The sequence below is a fragment of the Oncorhynchus masou genome, chromosome 17 (genome assembly GCF_036934945.1).
Source record: "Oncorhynchus masou masou isolate Uvic2021 chromosome 17, UVic_Omas_1.1, whole genome shotgun sequence".
Classification (NCBI taxonomy): domain Eukaryota; kingdom Metazoa; phylum Chordata; class Actinopteri; order Salmoniformes; family Salmonidae; genus Oncorhynchus; species Oncorhynchus masou.
The window spans coordinates 11,107,392-11,130,888 of NC_088228.1; the positions used below are offsets into that span (position 1 = coordinate 11,107,392).

The 23,497-nt window shown below is 42.5% G+C and overlaps 1 protein-coding gene across 3 annotated transcripts; it reads right to left on the minus strand.

Moving 5' to 3' along the window:
• Positions 1 to 1,648: 1,648 nt before the first annotated feature.
• LOC135558441 (phosphatidylinositol 4,5-bisphosphate 3-kinase catalytic subunit alpha isoform-like) lies at positions 1,649 to 22,342 on the minus strand. 3 transcript variants are annotated; one of them, XM_064992245.1, is made up of 21 exons: positions 22,262 to 22,342; positions 20,381 to 20,791; positions 19,977 to 20,186; positions 19,239 to 19,489; positions 18,621 to 18,866; positions 16,300 to 16,385; positions 15,854 to 15,959; positions 14,236 to 14,388; positions 13,745 to 13,879; positions 13,253 to 13,377; positions 12,948 to 13,029; positions 12,544 to 12,708; positions 9,437 to 9,540; positions 6,372 to 6,543; positions 6,026 to 6,132; positions 5,712 to 5,833; positions 5,243 to 5,321; positions 4,376 to 4,546; positions 3,903 to 4,020; positions 3,061 to 3,212; positions 1,649 to 2,768 (listed from the first exon to the last, which is right to left on the minus strand). In XM_064992245.1, exons 2-21 carry the CDS (start codon positions 20,730 to 20,732, stop codon positions 2,498 to 2,500), a joined length of 3,207 nt encoding a protein of 1,068 aa, XP_064848317.1. In that variant the 5' UTR covers positions 20,733 to 20,791; positions 22,262 to 22,342; the 3' UTR covers positions 1,649 to 2,497. The 3 variants fall into 3 exon arrangements, with proteins under 3 accessions (XP_064848317.1, XP_064848314.1, XP_064848315.1); XM_064992242.1 differs by lacking the exon at positions 22,262 to 22,342 and adding an exon at positions 21,703 to 21,944; XM_064992243.1 differs by lacking the exon at positions 22,262 to 22,342 and adding an exon at positions 21,582 to 21,944.
• Between the last annotated feature and the right edge of the window lie 1,155 nt (positions 22,343 to 23,497).

A 23,497-nucleotide genomic window follows, 5' to 3' on the forward strand; every position in this document is an offset into this window, starting at 1 on the left:
AAACAGCTGAATCCACACTTAAAGGACAGTTGTCAGGGAAGGCAAAACCACAAATTCACCTGTTACACTTATTTTATTGATCTTAAACAACTTTACTGATTAGGGAGTTCATATGACATAGAATGCTGGGGAAGTCTGGAATAGGGTCAAATCTATACATACTTGTATTCTGAAAATATACGATGAAGTAAATTCCAAGTCACCAAAAAAAATAAAAAAAATCTACGGTAGTTCCCAACGCTTTCTGAAAATGTCTGGTTAGATCTGAAGAAAAAAAAACAACTAAAGTGTAAGGCAGGGTACAAGAGGCTCTTTTTTTTTTTTAACTGTTCTTCTGTTCTTCCAGAGTCATCCTGTGAGGGAAGAAATCGGTGATACTGTCAGTGCATTATTGTGCATTCGTCTTCTGTGTACTGTCTTGTCTGTACAGTTGATAGACATCTTTAATGCTGTGTATATGATTAGATACTCCCATCGACTCTACTTTGCAGTACAGTACATTAAGATCACAAATTGCATAGTGTAACAGAACTATAACATTGCACATCCATTTTGCCCCCATTTCCCTTTCAAAAATACAACCCGAAAAAAACAAAACGAAGAGGATGAATTCAATGAATTTACAGTTACAGGATAAATCTACAGTTAATTTCTGTCGGTCATCGTAAACTTCTGTGTTGCATCCAACTGGGTGCTGGACGGCAGCCATTTTACTCCAGAACGCTGCACACGCATCACAATACTGATAGACAAACAAAAAAATACTGTAGAGATCAGTGCTACAAAGGAGATACACAGGGATTGGAATAGTAGTGACTCATGGTTAGACTGATATATATATATATATATATATAGTACTTTGGCTCAGTAGAAAATGAAGACTAAAGAGGAATAATGTATGCATACAAGACCATTGGGATACTTCTGTACAAAATCTCAAACTTTGAGGACACGAAACATGACCGTTTCCATCTGTGTGTGTGTGGGGGGGGGGACGACACAAGATGTGTGATCGTCAGTTGAGATCAAACACGATTTGTCAGTTCTCTTCGCTAATCTTAGAGTTGACAGCAGACGATGAAAAGGACATCCTAGTGTCTGTCAACCATCCATCACTGGGAATTAACAATGCTGGTGGTATTCTGGGTCGTGTTCAATGGGCACCAAGAGGAAGAAAACGTGATTGAAAGAGAAAGAGACTGCCAAGATTTGTCCAATAAGAATTTTTGTTTTGTTTCCCATATCAAACCATTTTCCGTTGCGTGCACTGGGCAGGCCTTCACGGTATCCTGGTGTGTTAGCAGGACATGACCCTGGGCAGGTCTTCACGCTATCCTGGTGTGTTAGCAGGACATGACCCTGGGCAGGTCTTCACGCTATCCTGGTGTGTTAGCAGGACATGACCCTGGGCAGGCCTTCATGGTATCCTGGTGTGTTAGCAGGACATGACCCTGGGCAGGCCTTGACGGTATCCTGGTGTGTTAGCAGGACATGACCCTGGACAGGCCTTCACGGTATCCTGGTGTGTTAGCAGGACATGACCCTGGGCAGGCCTTCACGGTATCCTGGTGTGTTAGCAGGACATGACCCTGGGCAGGCCTTCACGGTATCCTGCTGTGTTATGACCTGGGCAGGCCTGTGTTGTTAGCAGGACATGACCCTGGGCAGGCCTTCACGGTATCCTGGTGTGTTAGCAGGACATGACCCTGGGCAGGCCTTCACGGTATCCTGGTGTGTTAGCAGGACATGACCCTGGGCAGGCCTTCACGGTATCCTGGTGTGTTAGCAGGACATGACCCTGGGCAGGCCTTCACGGTATCCTGGTGTGATAGCAGGACATGACCCTGGGCAGGCCTTCACGGTATCCTGGTGTGTTAGCAGGACATGACCCTGGGCAGGCCTTCACGGTATCATGGTGTGTTAGCAGGACATGACCCTGGACAGGCTTTGATATATATATATATAAAAAAAAAAAGGTCATCATATCGGTATCGGCTGATAACACAATAGATCGCTTTCATCTTAAAAATTACATAACTTTTGCAAAATGGCTGTTTACAATCGTGGTTGTTCCCCTAATTTACAAAGAGAACTGTGGCTATATTGCCATACCAATATGAGAAAGATAATGTCCAGTAAATATGATTATCGCATCAGTCCGTCATTTCCCTATCGATGCATCCCTAATATCCACTTTTGGCGCCTCCTAGTGGATGGTGTACAGATGTGCATTTCCCTCAGAGTTCAGAAGTTAGCAGAGGATGTAGCGATCTGTTCTAGCCTCTCAATTCAGCCAATGGTTTCTATCCATTCATAGCTCCATCCGTGGACGCTAGCGTTGTCCGCTCTGCCATCTCAGCTCATAGCATGCTTAGCTGGCGGATGGTGTAGAGATCCGCTCTAGTCTCTCCGTTGACACCCAGTCCAGGCGGATGGTGTAGAGATCCGCCCTAATCCTCTCTGCGTTGCTGCTACTCTCCGGGCAGATGGCCCCTTCTCAGTTCATGGCATGCTGGCGGATTGTGTGGAAGATCCAGTCCATCTTAGTGGTCCAGCCGCCGTGGTGGGCGTCGTTCATCTGCTTCATAAAGTAGTCCAGGGCCTCCTGCTCCGTCTTGTCCAGCGCCAGGGTCTTGCGGATGTAAGCGATGTCGTCGAAGGACTGCAGTTCGGGCATCCCCGAGCCCAGCATCATGGAAAACAGGTTGATGAAGAGGTTGGCGTGCTGCCGGATGGCCAGGTAGGCCTTGTAGCACATCTCCTGGAACCTGGTGGGAATGGAAGGACAACGGTGAGGGAGGATTAGTCTGGGAAATGTTGAACCGAGCTGGGTTAGGAGATGTGTGTGTGAGATAAATAAAGTTGCATTGTATTACCGGTTGGAGTAATGATATCATTCTGTAACACAATGACATGTACACATCCATTTAAAGCAAAGGAAGACAAAAAGGGTACGGCATCATATATTCAAACACGTACCTTGCCCTTTAGGGTAGTGAACCTAACACCTAATATTCACTTATAGGAAAGCTAACATAACACAAAATAGTGAAACTGTACCTCTCAAACTCCCTGGTTTTGGTGCACTCCTGGGTTCCTTTACTGATGACGATTAAGAAGTCCTGTGTCAAGACGAAGGGCACCCGCTCTCGCTTGTAGCCAAACTTCTTCTTCTTGTGATCCAGGAAATGGCCAAAGTCTATGTGGAATAGCTGCAAGGAGAAAATATTTTTACAACTATTTTTTAACCTATAACCAAAGAACGTCAAGAGAAAAGAGTAGTGTGTAGGATTGCAAAAAATCTGGCAACTTTCACAAAATTCCCCAGTTTTTCAGAAATCCGGTTTGGAGGATTCCCAGGTTTCCTGCTTATTCCAGGAATCTTCCAACCAGTTCTACCTGCTACATAGAGCGTGTTGTTTTGAGAGCGGAGGAGCATCTTTACTCTATACTCCCCTACTGCACCACAGTCATCAATTATGTGTCAGTACAACAGCTTAGGTCCAGTTCTTTTTTTTTTTTTTTTTTACATTGTTGCTAGTGGTCGTTCTAAATGATCCTGTAATTACACAAGTTGTTTTTGTTTATATTCTGAACCTAGCTAGTCAATGTAGCTCGCTAGAGTCTCTCCTAGTAGCTTCTTGACATCATAAATCTTAGTGAAGTAACCAGTGGTGTGTAGTCGAGGCCATATGCAACCAATAAACAATTTCTCATTATTTCAATTCACAAGATATAATGATCGCGTGCGTCAAGAATTGAACCTCAGAGTCTTGAGCTTGGATCCTGCCATTGGACGTGACGTAGAAGGGGCAGTGAAGCAGCTCTCATTGATTTTAAAGGAAGCATTTCCTCAACGGCTGACGGCTATAGTGTAGCAGGGCCGTTAATCTGTGAAGTACCTGTCCATCATCTTTGACCATGATGTTGCTGTTGTGTCGGTCACCGATCCCCAGGATGAAGGTGGCTACGCAGTAGCCCGCACACGACCGTGTGAACAAGTCAATGGCCTGGTCGTACCTGGACACAGTTTAATGGGTTTTCCATGAGTCAAATGGCATTTAACTGAAGAGGAAGTTGTAATAGTAGGAATACCAAACACAGTACAATCCACTCCTAAGCAATTCCAGGAAACCTTTGCCCTGTGGAGAATAAACTTGATATGTTGTCCCCCCATAAGCAACGGACTGTTCCAAATAGTTTCTCTGCTTGGAACTATGAAATGTCTCACCAAATCTCTATCCATTACAATAGTATCATTTAGAATTAATTAGGATTGCTTCGAATGAAGCAATGTAGAAGAACATAGCTACGTAGGGCTACTGGGCATGCGTTCTATGTAGTGTTCAAGTGTGGCTATTGGAACCTCACTCACATCTCTCCCCTGTTCTTGTCCTTGAGCCACTGGTGCAGTGTGTGGCTGTTGAACTGCAGCGCCCCTTTCAGGCCTCCTTTACACTGGATCTGCATGATGGTGTGGGAGTTTCTCACCACCTCTATCAGGCCCACGCAGTCGCCGATGGACAGGCAGCCGTACGGCAGCATCCTTAATGACACAGAGGAAGCAATAAAATATATTTCAATTGATTTAAAACAGGAAATCCCATTTGAGACCAAGAAGCCCTGCACACAATCATACAAATTCACAATTCCAACAAAAATATACAATATTTACAATTTAAGAAAAGTAACTTACAAAATATGATCATGAAAAAGATTGGATGGGTCTATAAATCCCTCAAAATACTACAGTCCAACACATCTATGCCTCCGTCTATCCAGCCATCGACACAGGCTTAAAACTGCTTCTTTAACCTGCCTCCTCTCCTTCATCTACACGGATTGAAGTGGATTCAACAAGTGACATCAATAAGGGATCATAGCTTTCACCTGGTCAGTCTGTCATGGAATTCCAACCTATGAGGTTGGAATAATACTATGGAATTGTGAAAATTATAATAAATGCCATTTTAGTGTAAGAGCGGTTTGAAAAGACAGCCTGAAATGTCAGCCTGTTTTGGTGGGATGGAGTTTTGACCTGCCTGTGATAAATTAGTTAATAGACCAATAAGAAAGCGACCTGACTTTCAGTCCACCCACATGGACATTCTTCCTGCTCGTATCTCATTTAGGCTACACAGTCGCTCCTAATTTTAGGCTCCTGCTATTAAGGAGAAGAACACGAAGGGTGAAATCGACTATTCATGTGTGCTGCTGCTGAGCGGCTACAAAGAGACAGTACCTGAGATCAAGGCCCTGGTTCTGCCAGATGTTCTCCATTATTCTAATGATCTGCAAAGTCAGCATGTCCTGCCTCAGATCTGAAGGAGAGGAGGGGGGGGTGGAATAGCAAGATGATGAGCAGTTCAAGCTTTGATCACACTTTAAAATGCAGCATTTCCCAAACTCAGTCCTGGGGACCCCAGAGGGGTGCACGTTTTGGTTTTTGCCCCTAACACTACACAGCTGATTCAAATAATCAAAGCTTAATGGTCAACGTTGGATAGTTGAATCAGTGGTGTAGTGTTGTGGACCCCTTGGGGTCCCCAGGACCGAGTTTAGGACATCCTGCCTTAATGCATTATGAATCGGTGCCAGGGCAATGCAAAGTGAGTTTGGGGACATGCATGTAAAATGGGATCCTGTAAGCATGTTTATCGTCTAGTGAGTCAAGAGTGTTGAGTGATTCGATATGCATTAGCGAGACATACCATCTCCGTTTTTAAATATGATCTCGTTGCTCTGGAAGAGCAGCTCTGACATCATGTCGGGGTTCTCCCAATTGAGCCACAGGGGCCGCTTGGCCGATGACATCATCCGGCACTCTTCCAAACTAAAACAGATCGTAAACATTGGATCAACACGGAGGCGCTGAGAATAACGTTAAAGAAAACATTTGACCTGTCATTAACCCTCAATTTCACAGGATTCTTTTCTTGGTTTCTTTGTTCAAACATTCCCGGGGAAATATGTGGACGTTTGTGGTCATGTCTACTGCGCTTTCTGGATTTGAAAGCGTCTGTACCGGAGGTTTCCCAGCTGGTGCGCTGGGTTGAGTGGAGAGGTGAAGCTCTGTAGGGCATCCATGTAGTCAGGCCGTTTCATCTGCTCCACCAGGAACTTCATCTGAACCTGAGGGGAGAGAGAGAGAGAGCGTCACTTTACTGCAAGGAGTCCATAGTCGTGAAGACTATTTGGGCCTGTTGGCTTGTATAGCAGTTCCACTCGTTTTGCTTAGTATCTCTAGTTTGTTGTATGACTGTGGGTTGTTATTTTGTGTTGTATTGAGGATAAGAAAAACGTGGTCATCTATTGAGGATTCCATGTTAGGGCGTGAAGTGGAAGGGCCTTGACCACAGTGTAAACATGACCTTCTGGGCCTCGTCCTTCTTCTCCTGCTTGAGGAGGTCAGTAAGGTTGATGAGTTTCTCCATGGCCTCCACCTGTCTGCTCAGGTGCTTGAGGTACATGCCACAGGCCCGGCAGTAGGACTCCAGCAGCAGGCCAAACCGCTGGCTCACAGTCTTGTTGTGCATCTCCGACCTGGAGGCAGAGACAATAACTTATGTGATTGTGATTGGTTCAGCAGCAGACCTCTTCTACGATATGCTACTATAAATATTGCAATATAATCGTTTTGCAACATTAATATAAGCAGATAATAATAAAAATATATATATATTTTAGTCACATTTTCATTCAACAATCTTAGTATGGCGAAAAAAATAAGGCTTAGTGAATTCATTTAGACTTCATTTACCAGATAGATATAGCTCAACTGATAAAACTGCACAGTATGGATTTGTAAAGTTCAAATACAGCATAGTCTTGACCTTCAAGATATATCATCAATGTCAAATGCCATCATATGAGATTTAATCATATATCATCGACCTGATTGTACATAGAGGTTGACCGATTAATCGGAATGGCCGATTAATTAGGGCCGATTTCAAGTTTTCATAACAATCGGAAATTGGTATTTTTGGACACCGATTTGGCCAATATTTTTTTTTACACCTTTATTTAACTAGACAAGTCGGTTAAGAACACATTCTTATTTTCAATGACGGCCTGGGAACGGTGGGTTAACTGCCTTGTTCAGGGGTAGAACGACAGATTTTTACCTTGTCAGCTCGGGGATTCAATCTTGCAACCTTACGGTTAACTAGTCCAACGCTCTAACCACCTGCCTTACATTGCACTCCACGAGGAGCCTGCCTGTTACGCGAATGCAGTAAGTAGCCAAGGTAAGTTGCTAGCTAGCATTAAACTTACCTTATAAAAAACAATCAATAAAAATCACTAGTTATATCTACACATGGGTGATGATATTACTAGTTTATCTAGCGCGTCCTGTGTTGCATATAATCGATGCGGTGCGCATTCTCGAAAAAGGACTAGTTGCTCCAATGTGTACCAAACCATAAACATCCATGCCTTTCTTAAAATCAATACACAAGTATATTTTTAAACCTGCATATTTAGTTAATATTGCCTGCTAAAATGATTTTCTTTTAACTAGGGAAATTGTGTCATTTCCCTTGCAATAGAGTCAGGGTTTATGCAGCAGTTTGGGCCGCCTGGCTCGTTGCGAACTGTGTGAAGACTATTTCTTCCTAACAAAGACAGCCAACTCCGCCAAACGGGGGATGATTTAACAAAAGCGCATTTGCAAAAAAGCATAACCGTTGCACAACTGTACCTAACCATAAACATCAATGCCTTTCTTAAAATTAATACACAGAAGTATATATTTTTAAACCTGCATATTTAGCTAAAATAAATCCAGGTTAGCAGGCAATATTAACCAGGTGAAATTGTGTCACTTCTCTCGCGTTCATTGCATGCAAAGTCAGGGTATATGCAACAGTTTGGCTCGTTGCAAACTAATTTTCCAGAATTGTATGTAATTATGACATAACTTTGAAGGTTGTGCAATGTAACAGGAATATTTAGTCTTATGGATGCCAACCGTTAGATAAAATATGTAACGGTTCCGTATTTCACTGAAAGAATAAACGTTTTGTTTGAGATGATAGTTTCCGGATTCGACCACATTAATGACCTAAGGCTCATATTTATGTGTGTTATTATGTTATAATTAAGTCTATGATTTGATAGAGCAGTCTGACTGAGCGATGGTAGGCACCAGCAGGCTCGTAAGCATTCATTCAAAGAGCACTTTAGTGCATTTTGCCAGCAGCTCTTTGAATGCTTCAAGCATTGCGCTGTTTATGACTTCAAGCCTATCAACTTCAGAGATTAGGCTGGTGTAATTGATGTGAAATGGCTAGCTAGTTAGCGGGGTGCGCGCTAATAGCTTTTCAAACGTCACACGCTCTGAGACTTGGAGCAGTGTTCCCCTTGCTCTGCATGGGTAACGCTGCTTCGAGGGTGGCTGTTGTCGATGTGTTCCTGGTTCAAGCCCGGGGAGGAGCAAGGAGAGGGACGGAAGCTATATTGTTACACTGGCAATACTATAGTGCCTATAAGAACATCCAATAGTCAAAGGTATATGAAATACAAATCGTATAGAGGGGAAATAGTCCTATAAGGGTCCTGTGTGGCTCAGTCGGTAGAGCATGGCGCTTGCAACGCCAAGCGTCGTGGGTTCGATTCCCGCTGGGGCCACCCATATGTAAAAGTAGTGGCCCCAGCCGACTTGTAAGTCGCTTTGGACAAAAGCGTCTGCTAAATGGGATATATTATTATATTATATACTATAATTCCTATAATAACTACAACCTTAAACTTCTTACCTGGAAATATTGAAGACTCATGTATAAAGGAACCACCAGCTTTCATATATTCTCATGTTCTGAGCAAGGAACTGAAATGTTAGCTTTCTTTCATGGCACATATTGCACTTTTACTTTCTTCTCCAACACTTTGTTTTTGCATTATTTAAACCAAATTGAACATGTTTCATTATTTATTTGAGGCTAAATTGATTTTATTAAGATAAAAGTGTTCATTCAGTATTGTTGTAATTGTCATTAATTGTCATTAATTTAAATAAAATTGTCCGATTAATTGGTATCGGCTTTTTTTGGTCCTCCAATAAAATTTGTATCGGCGTTGAAAAATCATAAATCGGTTGACCTCTAATTGTGCACCCTCATACAAAATGTACAAGCAAGACGTCTCAAACTGCATGACCCATAGAAATGTATGCAAAAACATTTCCAAAAACACATGTCTTGTGATTACGCAAATAAATGCATGAACACAGTGAAAATAAATGTGTAACTTGATCTGGCGAATTGCCCTCGGTCAGCTTTTCTTTACGTAAACCATGATATGCACAAATTAATATTTTTAGAAGACCTTGGAGAAAGATGTATTATACCAGCAGAATGGCATTCCAGCTGCCTGTGGCAACATCAAGCCATCCATAATACACGCTGTGGAAACAACCGGAAAACAAACTCACTTGAGATGCCAAAAGAAGAAATGTCCTATCCGCTGATTGGTCAAAGCCTTCTTCAGCAGGAAGCGGGCTAGCGGGTTGTCGAGGTACTGTTCGTACTTAAGAACCTGGTGGCCAGAAGAAGAAAAGAAAAAAAACACAGGGTACGTTTACAACACACACTCACATACAGTGCATTAGTAAAGTATTCAGACTAGAGGTCGACCGATCAATCGGAAATTGGTATTTTTGGGCGCCGATCTGCCGTTTAAATATATATATATTTTTTTAATACCTTTATTTAACTAGGCAAGTCAGTTAAGAAGACATTCTTATTTTCAATGACGGTCTAGGAACAGTGGGTTAACTGCCTCGTACAGGGGCAGAATGACAGATTTTCACCTTGTCAGCTCGGGGGATCCAATCTTGCAACCTTACAGTTAACTAGTCCAACACAATAACAACCTGCCACTCTCTTGTTGCACTCCACAAGGAGACTGCCTGTTACACGAATGCAGTAAGCCAAGGTAAGTTGCTAGCTAGCATTAAAGTTATCAAAAACAATCAATCATAATCACTAGTTAACTACACATGGTTGATGATATTACTAGATATTATCTAGCGTGTCCTGCGTTGCATGTAATCTGACTGAGCATACAAGCATACAAGTATCTAAGTATTTGACTGAGCAGTGGTAGGCAGAAGCAGGCGCGTAAATATTCATTCAAACAGCACTTTCGTGCGTTTTGCCAGCAGCTCTTCGTTGTGTGTCAAGCATTGCGCTGTTTATGACTTCAAGCCTATCAACTCCTGAGATGAAGCTGGTGTAACCGAAGTGAAATGGCTAGCTAGTTAGCGCGCGCTATAAGAACATCTAATAGTCAAAGGTTAATGAAATCCAAATAATATAGAGGGGAAATAGTCCTATAATTCCTATAATAACTACAACCTAAAACTTCTTACCTGGGAATATTGAAGACTCATGATAAAAGGAACCACCAGCTATCATATGTTCTCATGTTCTGAGCAAGGAACTTAAATGTTAGCTTTCTTACATGGCACATTTTGCACTTTCACTTTCTTCTCCAACACTTTGTTTTTGCATTATTTAAACCAAATTGAACATGTTTCATTATTTATTTGAGGCTAAATTGATTTTATTAAGTTTAAATAAGTGTTCATTCAGTGTTGTTGTAATTGTCATTATTACAAATATAAAATAAATTTAATTTAATTAATTTAAAAAAATGTTTTAAATGTTTACAAATATTATTTTTATTTATTTATTATTATTTTTAAATCGTCCGATTAATCGGTATCAGCTTTTTTGGTCCTCCAATAATCTGTATCGGCGTTGAAAAATCATAATCAGTCGACCTCGAATTCAGACCCCTTGACTTTTCCCACATTTTGTTACATTACAGCCTTGTTCTGAAATGTATTAAATATGAGGTGAATAGTCAATTTCACCCTTCGTGTTCTTCTCCTTAATAGCAGGAGCCTAAAATTAGGAGCGACTTGTCCAATTCATTAAACTGTTGAGTTCATTACCTCTCTGTAGGAGCTGATAGATGTAAACTCTGAACTGGAAACCAGTGTAGCCTAAATGAGATACAAGCAGGAAGAATGTCCATGTGGGGGATGAAATATCCACCCGGACTATTTACATTGACACCCCCCCGTATTTACACTGCTGCAACTCTCTGTTTACTGTCTATACATAGTCACTTTACCCCTATCTAAATGTACAAATTACCTCAACTAACCTGTAACCCCGCACATTGACTCGGTACTGGTACCACCTGTATAAAGCCTCATTATTGTGTTGCTGTGTTTTTACTTTAGTTTATTTAGTAAATACTTTCTTAACTCTAATTTATTGAACTGCATTGTTGGTTAAGGGCTTGTAAGTAAGCATTTCATGGTAAGGTCTTTTTACCGACCTAACTCGGGTCTGTGCCTCGACACAATCCTGTCTCAGGGCTCTTTAGACAATTCCTTTGACTTCATGGTTTGGTTTTTGCTCTAACATGCACTGTCAACTGTGGGACCTTATATAGACAGGTGTGTGCCATTCCAAATCATGCCTAATGAATTGAATTTACCACAGATGGCCTCCAATCAAGTTGTAGAAACATCTCAAGGATGATCAATGGAAACAGGATGCACCCGAGCTCAATTTCAAGTCTCATAGCAAAGAGTCTGAATACTTATGTAAATAAACTATATCTGTTTTCAAATTGTAATAAATTTGCATAAATGTCAAAAATGTCTGTTTTTGCTTTGTCATTATGGGGTAGTGTGTGTAGATTGTTTTTTTCCTTAATCAATTTTAGAATAAGGCTGTAACATAACAAAAAGTGGAAAAAGTCAAGGGGTCTGAATCCACTAAATCAAAAAGGATTACTTTAGCAAACCACAAAAAGAGAAGACGGAATAAAGCCACCACGTAAAATAAAGCATTTAGCCTAAAGGGTCATATTGAATGATGTTTTAAATAATTAACACTACGTAATGACGTTGTCAGATGGTGTCAAAACCCCAACTATCAAGATGGCAGTGGCATTCATGTTGAGTCAAAAAAATGAATAGATTAGTATGTGGTTTCTATGTGGCCATTCTGTCTCTACAAAGCACAGACTATGAGTGGGTCGTATGACTGTACCTGGACCAGCTGGACGAGGTATTCAGAGAGTCTGTCTGGTAGGTACACTACAGTTCAAAAGTTTGGGGTCACGTAGAAATGTCCTTGTTTTTGAAAGAATCAATTTTTTTGTCCATTAAAATATCAAATTGCTCGGAAATACAGTGTAGACATTGTTAATGTTGTAAATTACTATTGTAGCTGGAAACGGCTGATTTTTTATGGATTATCTACATATACAGAGGCCCATTATCTGTATACAGAGGCCAGAGGCCCATTATCAGCAACCATCACTCCTGTGTTCCAATGGCACGTTGTGTTAGCTAATCCAAGTTTATAATTGATGTCATCTTAAAATTGACAGAAAATGTGCTTTTCTTTCAAAAACAAAGACATTTCTAACTTTTGAACACGAGTGTATTTATTACTGTACCTGGACCAGCTGGATGAGGTAATGAGTCTGTCTAGTAGGTATTTATTACTGTACCTGGACCAGCTGGATGAGGTATTGAGAGAGTCTGTCGTCCGTTAAGTATTTCTCAAGGCACTTCACGGCAAAGTCTCGAATCATGGGATCGGGGAAGTTGCAGTCCAGCAACTCCATGGCTTGTTCTGGCTTTATGGCTGGCCAGTCCTTCAGAAGGCAATACATCTGAGACAAAGAACAACAAATATAAAAATGCATGTCTAAAATAAAATGCAAAGCCCGAGGAAATTATTATTTTTTTTATTTTTATTTTTTTAATAATTTACTGACATGACCGTCTTAGAAAAGGAACCAAATGGCTAAATGAGTCAAATCAACTAAAATGAATACGCAGAAAATAGCCCATGCTATGCTAGGCTATTAAAAAAGACAAGTGTCAGCAGTTGAAATGTGAGACTGTTTACCTGTGCAACCTCATCTCTGGAGTTCCATTTCACTGCCAGCAGAATCTTGGGAAGTATCTCTGGGATAGTGCCACAGTAATGTCTACAGGTGGAGAGTATAGTGCATTAGTTTCCTCTCCTATCATCACACACTGGGATAGTTAGTAGAAGAGCTTGTTGAGTAGCTTGAGCAAGTAACCAAACAATTTCAGGTAAGAAATGTTGGATAGATCTTGCGAGGGTTTTGTTTACGAGTTTTTCATAACGAATATGCATTTGTTGATGAAGCATACACACTGTACGTACACACACACACTGCATATTACCTGTGCCTCCACAGGAAGTCCTTCTCCTGCTCAGTGATTTCAGAAAGTGGGTCTCTGTTACACACCAAGCGCAGCTGTTCATTGTCACTGTCCGTCAGGGGGTTGTCCCTCGCCAGTCTGTTACTCTGCAATAGAGACCATTATGATGCTTATTAAACGACAGTACTAGTGGGAAACAGGGTTGTGTTCAATAAACACTCCGTTGTACAACGTTTTGCAACAGAAAACTAAAATCTGTGTTCTTATTGGACACACTCAGGTAGTACCCTCCCTGTTTCAAGATGGGGTTTTTTCCTTCCTGTTTTGAGCCTAATGAACATGCCTCAGGGAGAGACACTATGAATGAAATATGAAACCACAGGCGTCTCAGGTTGTGCAGTGACTGCTAGTGACGTCTCTAGTATACCCGACTTGTCAACAGCATTAAATAAACATAACAGATTAACGTACAATGTTAATATTGACTTAGAAACACAAACGCTTGGGAATTACCAAACCGGTGTGGCAGTAGTTGAAGCCCAGCTCCCGGGATATGTTACAGTTGGCGTGCTCCTCGATGGCCGGCATGTCGGGGAACTTGACCGGGTTACTGAAGTGATCAAACTCCAGCTCCAGGCAAGGGGTTTCCTGTGGGCCCATGGTAATATAATGGTCACAAGGGGTCATTCAAAAGGGGCCTTAAGAGAACCATGGTGTCCTATTGTGGGGTTAGGTGGCGCGTCAATTAGTCATTAATAAGGGAGATAAGAGGCTTAGACAGTGAGAGCGGAGGATTATTGCTAGCCGCTCAAGCTGTATGTGAATGAATTTGGGGTCGTGATGGTGTGTGTAACTTTGTCTCTGTAGGTGTGTGTAGATGTGTGTGTGCGGCTTATCGTTCGCCACTCTAGCTGAGTGTCTTTGAGAAAGTGTGTCTTTGCATCGGTCTCTGTGTGTGTGTGTGTGTGTGTGTGTGTGTCGTCGAGCTAGCTAACACCTCCGACCTTGTTTGGATTGGAGCCAGTGACTCCGATGGCATTGAGCAGGTCTTCCAGGCCATGGGGCACAGGCCACAGGTTGAGGGCCATCTTCCCGGCCACTAGAGTGTGGGTGTAGTCAAACAGATTGATGTTGCCCCAGGCTAGCGGACAATGCTCCTGCAGCAACAATAGAGCAACGTTGGATTGTATTGTAGTCAAATGTATGGAGTTGGATTGGAATCGTGGTTAATGTAAATAGTTAAATTATTTTGTTAAACGATATAGCATTCCAAGCGATGGAAGGATAAAATTGAAGGAGATGGTTGCACAAAGACAACAGCAGGATTGGTCAAAGCCAGGAAATGTACTGGTAATGTATTTTTCTCCATATCCATCTGCAACAGGAGTCTCAAACTGGGTGCCCGAGGGCCACATCAGGCCCAAAAGGCCCCTGACAAAAAGCTGCTTCAACACCAAGACCGCTTGCTAGCCCCCCTGACAACAGTAAGACCGACATTGGCCCCCCCAACAGTAAGACCGACAACAGTAAGACCGAAATTGCCCCCCCGACAACACCAAGACCGACATGACAACAGTAAGACCGACATTGGCCCCCCATGACAACAGTAAGACCGACATTGGCCCCCCTGACAACAGTAAGACCGACATTGGCCCCCAACAGTAAGACCGACATTGGCCCCCCCGACAACACCAAGACCGACAACAGTAAGACCGACATTGGCCCCCCCGACAACAGTAAGACCGACATTGGCCCCCCTGACAACAGTAAGACCGACATTGACATTGGCCCCCCTGACCCCCCGACATTGGCCCCCCTGACAACAGTAAGACAACACCCCCCCGACAACAGTAAGACCGACATTGGCCCCCCTGACAACAGTAAGACCGACATGGCCCCCCCCCCGACAACAGTAAGACCGACATTGTCCCCCCGACAACAGTAAGACCGACATTGGCCCCCTGACAACAGTAACAACACCAAGACCGACATTGCCCCCCTGACCCGACAACAGTAAGACCGACATTGTCCCCCCTGACAACAGTAAGACCGACATTGACAACAGTAAGACCGACATTGCCCCCCCTGACAACAGTAAGACCCATTGCCCCCCTGACAACAGTAAGACCGACATTGGCCCCCCTGACAACAGTAAGACCGACATTGTCCCCCCCCCCGACAACAGACCGACATTCCCCCCCCCCGACAACAGTAAGACCGACATTGGCCCCCCTGACAACAGTAAGACCGAACAGTAACAGTAAGACCGACATTGACAACAGTAAGACCGACATTGGACCCCCCCCCCGACAACACCAAGACCGACATTCCCCCCCGACAACAGTAAGACCGACATTGGCCCCCCCTGACAACAGTAAGACCGACATTGGCCCCCCGACAACAGTAAGACCGACATTGGCCCCCCTGACAACAGTAAGACCGACATTGGCCCCCTGACAACAGTAAGACCGACATTGTCCCCCCTGACAACAGTAAGACTGACATAGGCCCTCTGGTATTTTGAGTTTGAGACCTCTGATACTTTCTGACAGGGGAAAAAAAGTGACTTTTGGTTTGGCCAAACTAAGTTCCTGGCACCAGTAGGCAGGAGGGAGAGCTCACCTCTTTAGCCCCCTTCCTCCCTTTCACAGAGCAGATGGAAAGACAGAGGCGGGCGGCACGTGGGATGTCTGGAATGTACATGTCGTAGTTCAGCCACTCGTTCCACCTGGGACGGACAACAAGAACATTTCACCAATCAATCAAATAAACATACTTATGAAGCTAACAATAGGCTTCGCTATTTTACAAGGAGCACATGTGAGCCTAAGTTGAAAAATAAAGGCACACCGAAAGACATTTAGGAGCACAAACGCGAAATATGAGGTAGTAAAAAGGTAGAAGCATACATTTTTCTAGGCACACTGGTGCTCCTAAATTAAAAATCCAGATCGCACAGCAAAATACATATGCGAGTAAAAATGGCCTCACTGTAACGAACTGCAGTATGTGATTCAGCAAGTACTTCATAAAGAAAGCACAGTTTATTATGACGCTGGATGGCATACCTGGGATTTGAACATGGCACGCGCTGAGTGTTCACGTTGTCACACAGCTGCTCCCCACCGTGGTAGATCCCAGTCCGGACATAGATCTAGATCAATAGCAGGGACACATCAATCATTTACATAGATGCCTTTGATACAGAAACTGACATCCAGGACATTAGGGCCCAAACCGGATCTATTCAGATATTACATCTAAATGTTGTTCCTCTTCTTCACGAGGACCTGCACTGACATGTACAACAGAACTGACAACAGGATCGTGTTCAGTGGGGAGAAAACCTTTTGTACAGCGGTACTGCCTGAACTTGTTCATATGACTATACATATCAAATCGTATTGGTCACATGCACCCGCAATAACATCTGCTAAATATGTGTATCAAAATGCTCCAACAGTGCAGTAATATCTAACAATTCACAACAATACACACGTATCTAAAAGTAAAATATCCTGACTGGTTGCATCACCGCATGGTATGGCAACTGCTCGGCATCTGACCGTAAGGCGCAACGGAGGGAAGAGCATACGGCCCAGTATATCACTAGGGCCAAGCTTCCTGACATCCAGGACCCATATACTAGGCGGTGTCAGAGGAAGGCCCAAAAAATTGTCAAAGACTCCAGTCACCCAAGTCATAGACTGTTCTCTCTGCTACCGCACGGCAAGCTGTACCAGAGCGCCAAAGCTAGGATCAAAAGGCTCCTTAACAGCTTCTACCCCCAAGCCATCAGACTGCTGAATTGATCAAACGGCCACCCGGACTATTTACTGTACATTGAAACCCCCCCTTGTTTTTACACTGCTGCTACTCGCTGTTTATTATCTATGCAGTCACTTTACAAATGACCTCGACTAACCTGTACCCCCACACATTGACCTGGTACTGGTACCCCTGTATATAGCCTCATTATTGTTATGTCATTTTCTTGTGTTACTTAAAAAGAAAATGTTACTTTAGTTTATTTAGCAAATATTTTCTTAACTCTTTCTTGAACTGCATTGTTGGTTAAGGGCTTGTAAGTAAGCACTTCACAGTAAGGGCTACACCTGTTGTATTCAGCGTATGTGACAAATACAATTTGATTGACTAATATACAGTAGAATAGAATACAGTATTTACATATGAAATTAGTAAATATGAGCCCAAGCCCCCAAAAAATAACGGAATTAAAATAATGATTGTGCCGTTATATAATACATAGTCTACCGCATATTACACATGGCAGAAAAACATTCACACACAGTAAAGATACCCCAACATAGTGACTTAAGATCTCTTCGAAACATAATTGGTCTAGCCTAAATAAATCAAATTGCGATTTAGCCTAGAATTACAGTGAATTTGTTTTAGATTTTGAATAGCCTAGGAAGGGGCATTTTTTATATAATTAATAGGCTGACAATACCTTCAGCTACAGAATATCTAACCACTGCATTTCTGTCTCTGTCCCCCCCTCTCCTTCATTCCTTTCTCCAACACGCAGAGACTCAAACTAAGCACTGGGTAGCTGCAGGACACGAGTTTGGGTGAGCCTATGGCATACAGAGTTTGGGCACAATATCACCTGTGGCACAGTGAAATGACCGGAGTAGCCTACATAACTTGAGTGGAAAATGTACCGTTGGGAAAATGGCCTCCATTCGCTATTCCAGTGCATATGCATTAAAAGAATATTCCCCTGCCCATTTGATTATGTGGCACTCTTAAATTGAAACTAATTTTACATGTTAGTAAAGATTAAATTGAGAAGTCTGATGGGTGAAAATATGATCACTTGAGAGAACAGCGTGAGGCAAAGAACAGAAGACCAACTTTTGTTTTGTGAATTATATTCTTGCTTACTATAAAATCATAATAGTAAATAACATCACAGGACTTAGAAGCATATCTTGTATGCGAACAAGCCTACAGCCTATGACATGGCGCATATCCAGACAACATACAGTAGGCCAACTCATATGCTGTTCTTCTGAAATACCTGTTCTTCATATCATGTTTCTTTAGACATGCCTAAAATAAATCATGCATTTATTGTGTTGGTGCATAATCAATTAATTAGACTTTTTTTTAAATGTAGATAGTCCAAAGGCAGGCATCAGAGGCTTGTATGCATGGAGCCTGGAGATGCTAAAAGTGTTTGTAAATTAACGTAATTAACGTCAATTACCGTGAGACCGGCAGTCTTTTGCATGACAATAACCGGCTGACAAAAATGGCATGACCGCCACAGCCCTAAACACAGGTATTCGTTATCAGTTGCAAAACATTTCATTACGATATGCTCTACTGAACACAACCCAAAAGTCCTCAAGTACAGTACCTTGTCAATGTCCCTGATGTTTACATTGACATAGGTGGCGCACAGTATCCTGATCCTCAGTGTGCCGTTGATGGTCCACAGGGACTTGGTGGCCGTCTCGCCGTTCATATAGGGCGTTGCCGTGGAAATCCTTCGGGCATACGAGGGCATGGTAAAAGTGTCGATGGGCAGCTGGGAGTAAAGGCTATCCTTGGCCATTAGCATGAGGTTAGGCATGCGCCCCAGCATGATGCAACTCCTCACGTACTGGAAAGGAAAGGCATAGACATAAGGGCATTAGACACTACACCAAGCCAGAGGTAATTGAACATGCAACGAATGGCTACCTATGTTTTGCATATCTGCTTTTTACCTCTGCAACATTGCTAGCTAGTCATTGGCTAGTCATTCTAAAAGGCTTCAGACAGGATTCAAAGGAAGAATGTCCTAACAGAGTACGCTTGTAAAAAAAAAAGTGTTTTCTTCTTATTTTCCTCTCAAACGCCAACATTTCAGATCAGACTGTTGCCATAAAAAGCTGCATTTGGCAAGAGTCGAACTACATCAGATGTGTAATTCTATTCCTATTCAAGATGTGGAGTATGCGTCAGAGCAATGTGTGTGTGGATCTGTGTTTACCTTGTACTGGCTAAGGGGGTACTTCTCCAGCAGGTACTCGTCACAGCCACACACCTTGAGGATGTACTTTCCCTGATACTCCTGCACACACATCTTGAGCTGCTCGTGGGACAGCAGCATGCTACGCGTCTTCTTGCGGATGGCCTCTGCGATCACATGCTCCGGCACGCAGTCGTGATTGATCTTCAGGGTGTACTTCTGCTTGTCGTTGCTCGGCGACACGATGACCCAGATGACCACTATGATTTGACCTGGGGGAGAAAACAATATGGTGGTCAGTCCTAGGGTCCTGAATAAATGTGCTACTACAGTAACATGGTAAAAGTAAGTGAGGTAAATGTTCCACCATCCAGTAACATGGTAAAAGTGAGGTAAATGTTCAAGTCTTCCACCATCCAATCAGAAATGTCACACCATTTCTGATTGTAATTTAAAAAAAATTAAATTATACTTTAGTTTATTTAGTAAATATTTTCTTAACTCCATTTGTTGAACTGCATTGTTGGTTAAGGGCTTGTAAGATCTACTACACCTTTTGTATTTGGCGCATGTGACAAATTAAATTTTATTTTAATTGATTAAAATCACACAAAAAACATATTTGAAACAAGTGGATGGTGATTCTGTCAATGTTTACAATAGTGTATGTTTCTAGAATATTAGGCTGTATGTGGCTGGGACATTTTGCCTTTCCCAGACCAAAACCTCCTTTATGTGTCACTGTCTCCCATTTCCTACCTTTGTCAAGCTTATTGAAGATGTGCTTGGGCAGTTCTACTGAAGACTCTACATTGGGAGGGTAGACGTACAACGCTCTACTGATGGGTCCATTAGTGTCTCGGAGGTCCACAGACTCCTTGCAGACATTCAATATGTTCCTTCTAAAGTCCTGCACTTCCGAGTCCTTGACCAGGTCGAACTCACATATAGGCATTCCTATTGCAAAACCTGTACAAAGAAAAATAACATTTCATGTACTCCTATAGCTTCAAGACACATTGTATCAATCTTAATCACACTCAGTATTCATTAATGAAATTTGAGTGCTGTATTTGAAAACAGCCAGATGTCACACTATACTCAAAGAAAGCGCCTATGTGACGTCAGTGATCAAGTATAAGGAATACGAGAGACATACATACCAATTTCTCGGTTGAGTATTTTCTCCTCTCGGTTGCCCACTGGTTCGATGACTTTCAGGAAGGCCTGAAAAAGCCTGAGGTCGCACAGTCTCCTTGTCTCGTCGTAGAACTCCTCTCTCTCAGCCTCTTGGGTAACGCTGACAAAGATGTAGGAGGTCTCCTCTTGTAGGAGGTGGTGGAGAGGATACTTCCTAGCCTCTTTGAAGAGTTCGTGTTTGACTGAGATGAGTGTTGCCTCACGTGTGCACACCAATGTCAGAATCATCCCATTTGGGAGAAGGCAATCCACCTGGATGCTCGGGGGCATCAAGTGCATGCCCCATAGTTCCCCAGAAGACGGTCTGGGAGGCATGGTGGTCAGGTCGGTTGCTCCTCACTATGCTAATAATTAGGATGAGACGGGTAGACCAACTGGACAGAGAGAGAGGGGGACAATTCCATAAGACGCAGTGACCTGTTTAAAAAAAATCTCCATACTGCTAGCTAAATATATTGAATGAGAGTGGAAGTGCAAAAAACGAATTACTATCACATTATAAATCAGGCGGTTGCTTACAGTAGATTATAAAATGATGAACTAAAATTGTTCATTGTCCCAGAAAATGTAAATGCATGAGGGCAGCTAAAGCATGACAAAGGACATATGTTGCTCGAGGAAAATATTTAACATAACAATAGGTAGTTTGGTAGCTAAGTGGAGAGGTTGACAGCTCAGTCACTGTAATCATTAGCTAGCTAATGAACAAGCTGTGTCACAACAAGCAATGCCAATGGAATTTGAAGACAGTAGCTAGCTGGTTAGCTAGCTTGCTAATAAAGTAACTAGTTAGCTAGTTGTTTAGCTAATTTGTCAACCTATTAATTCAGCCCAATATGGGTGTATTAGGATGGCAAAAGTTCGAGAACTAACCGGCAATTGTTATTTCCTTTTTCCTTGCTAGAATGCGTCTAGTTACAGAGTTAGCTTAAACACTTTACCTAGCTAGCTAAAACACCGGTGCTACTACCTATAGCAAGTTTGCTAATATTAGCTGACAAACCGCTAGCCATTAGCTAGTTGTTTGTGCCGACTTAGCTAGCGTGTGCCAGCTAGCCTAGCTAATAGTCCAATGTCTCATTATACAACTACGCCGTACTGTCGTCTCGTTGAAAAGTATGTATTTATTTGATATGTATTTTGACACCTTTTATGATTAAATACCTGGCATATGCAGACAAACAATAGTTTGGTTATTGTCTCGCGCAAGTAACGCCCTGTTTTCACAGGCAACTTTCTCCCGATAATAGCTAGCTGACGTTAGCTAAACAAACCCGATTCGTACCCGTTCTACACCTCCTCGGTCGTGGCGCTTACTTGCACCTCCATCCAAGTCTCAGGGGCAGTCCGATTTCTCAACAAAGACGTCCGTTGGTTGTAATATATAGTTTTCCCCGAGGAATAAGTTCATTACATTCCATGATGTGAAGTCCAACCCAATAGCGAAAAATACGGCATTTTTTGATGTCTCACAAGCCCGCTAGTGTTCGTTTAGCCACAGCTAGCCGCCTGGCTTGTCGTTAGTACCGCCCCATCAGAGACCCCCAGTGGCATCGGGCTTTGACCTCGAAGACATGATGCATAGAACGTTCTCTGTCGTTTTCATTTCACCAACAGCATTGTATACATTTTTACATACAGTTTAAACGTGTAAGAAAACACACTCTTGAAATAAATACAAAAAAATCAATTCTGACAGCATGGCAACACAATTCAAGTAAAAATGCATTATTAGTAGGCCAGGAGTTGGGTGGCCAGGGATTGTTATTAGGGAGGACCAGGGATGGGTTCCACTGATGGTTTGAATCGAATGTTTTAATGATGGACTTGAACAAAACCCTTACCACCACAGACGGATGCTGGCACTACCAGTGTATTTATCCCTGTGTTTCCTGTCTCTCTGTGCCAGTTCGTCTTGTATGTTCCAAGTCAACCAGAGTTTTCCCGTTCTCCAGCTTTTTGCATTCTCCTTTTTCTAGTCCTTCCGGTTTTGACCCTTGCCTGTTTCTGGACTTAGTACCCGCCTGCCTGACCAGTCTGCCTGCCTTGACCACGAGCCTGTCTGCCACTCTGTACCTCCTGGACTCTGATCTGGTTTTGACATTTTGCCTGTCAATGAGCATTCTCTTGCCTTCCCCTTTGGAAAAATAAACATTGTAAGACTCCAACCATCTGCCTCCTGTGTCTGCATTTGGGTCTCGCCTTGTGCCTTGATACACTTACCCAGTGGTGGAAAAAGTACCCAATTGTCATACCTGAGTAAAAGTAAAGATATCTTAGTAGAAAATGTAAAAGTGAAAATCACTACTAAAGTAAAATCCTACTTGAGTAAAAGTCTAAAAGTATTTGGCATTAAATATACTTAAGTGTCAAAAGTAAATGTAATTACTAAAATATAGTTAAGTAGCAAAAGTAAAAGTATAAATCATTTCAAATTCCTTATATTAAGCAAACTAGACGGCAACATTGTCTTTTTTTTTAATTTACGGATAGCTAGAGGCACACTCCAACACTCAGACATAATTTACAAATGAAGCATGTGTTTAGTAACTCAGTCAGATCAGAGGCAGAAGGGATGACCAGGGATGTTGTCACGACTTCTACCGAAGATGTTCCCTCTCCTTGTTCGGGCAGTGCTCGGCGTTCGACGTCACCGGTCTTCTAGCCATCATCGATCCATTTTTCATTTTCCATTGGTTTTGTCTTGTCTTCCCACACACCTGTTTTCAATCCCATTCATTACCTGTTGTGTATTTAACCCTCTGTTTCCCCTCATGTCTTTGTCAGAGGTTGTTATATTTGTCAGTGTTGTTTATTTGTTGTGTTGGTGCGCGACGGGTCCGCGTACCCATGGTTTTTCATGTCTGTACTGTTTAGTGTTATGGAGCATGTTCTGTGGACATTTATTAAAAGACTCAATTTTGACTTTCCTGCGCCTGACTTCCCTGCTACCTATACACACGGCGCTGACAGATTTTCTCTTGATAAGTGTGTGAATAAGATAATTTTCCTGTCCTGCTAAGCATTCAACATGTAAAAAGTAGTTTTGGGAGTCAGGGAAAATGTATGGAGTAAAAAGT

Bases quoted from the DNA above. Each gene is read 5' to 3' on its own strand.
- LOC135558441 (XM_064992245.1), bottom strand. From the start codon at position 20,732: ATGCCTCCCAGACCGTCTTCTGGGGAACTATGGGGCATGCACTTGATG. The intron at 12,709-12,947 runs GTAAACAGTCTC...TCTTTGTCTCAG, and splicing joins CCAGAGATGAGGTTGCACAG to ATGTATTGCCTTCTGAAGGA. The intron at 2,769-3,060 runs GTACAGTTTCAC...CATTCCCACCAG, and splicing joins AAAACCAGGGAGTTTGAGAG to GTTCCAGGAGATGTGCTACA.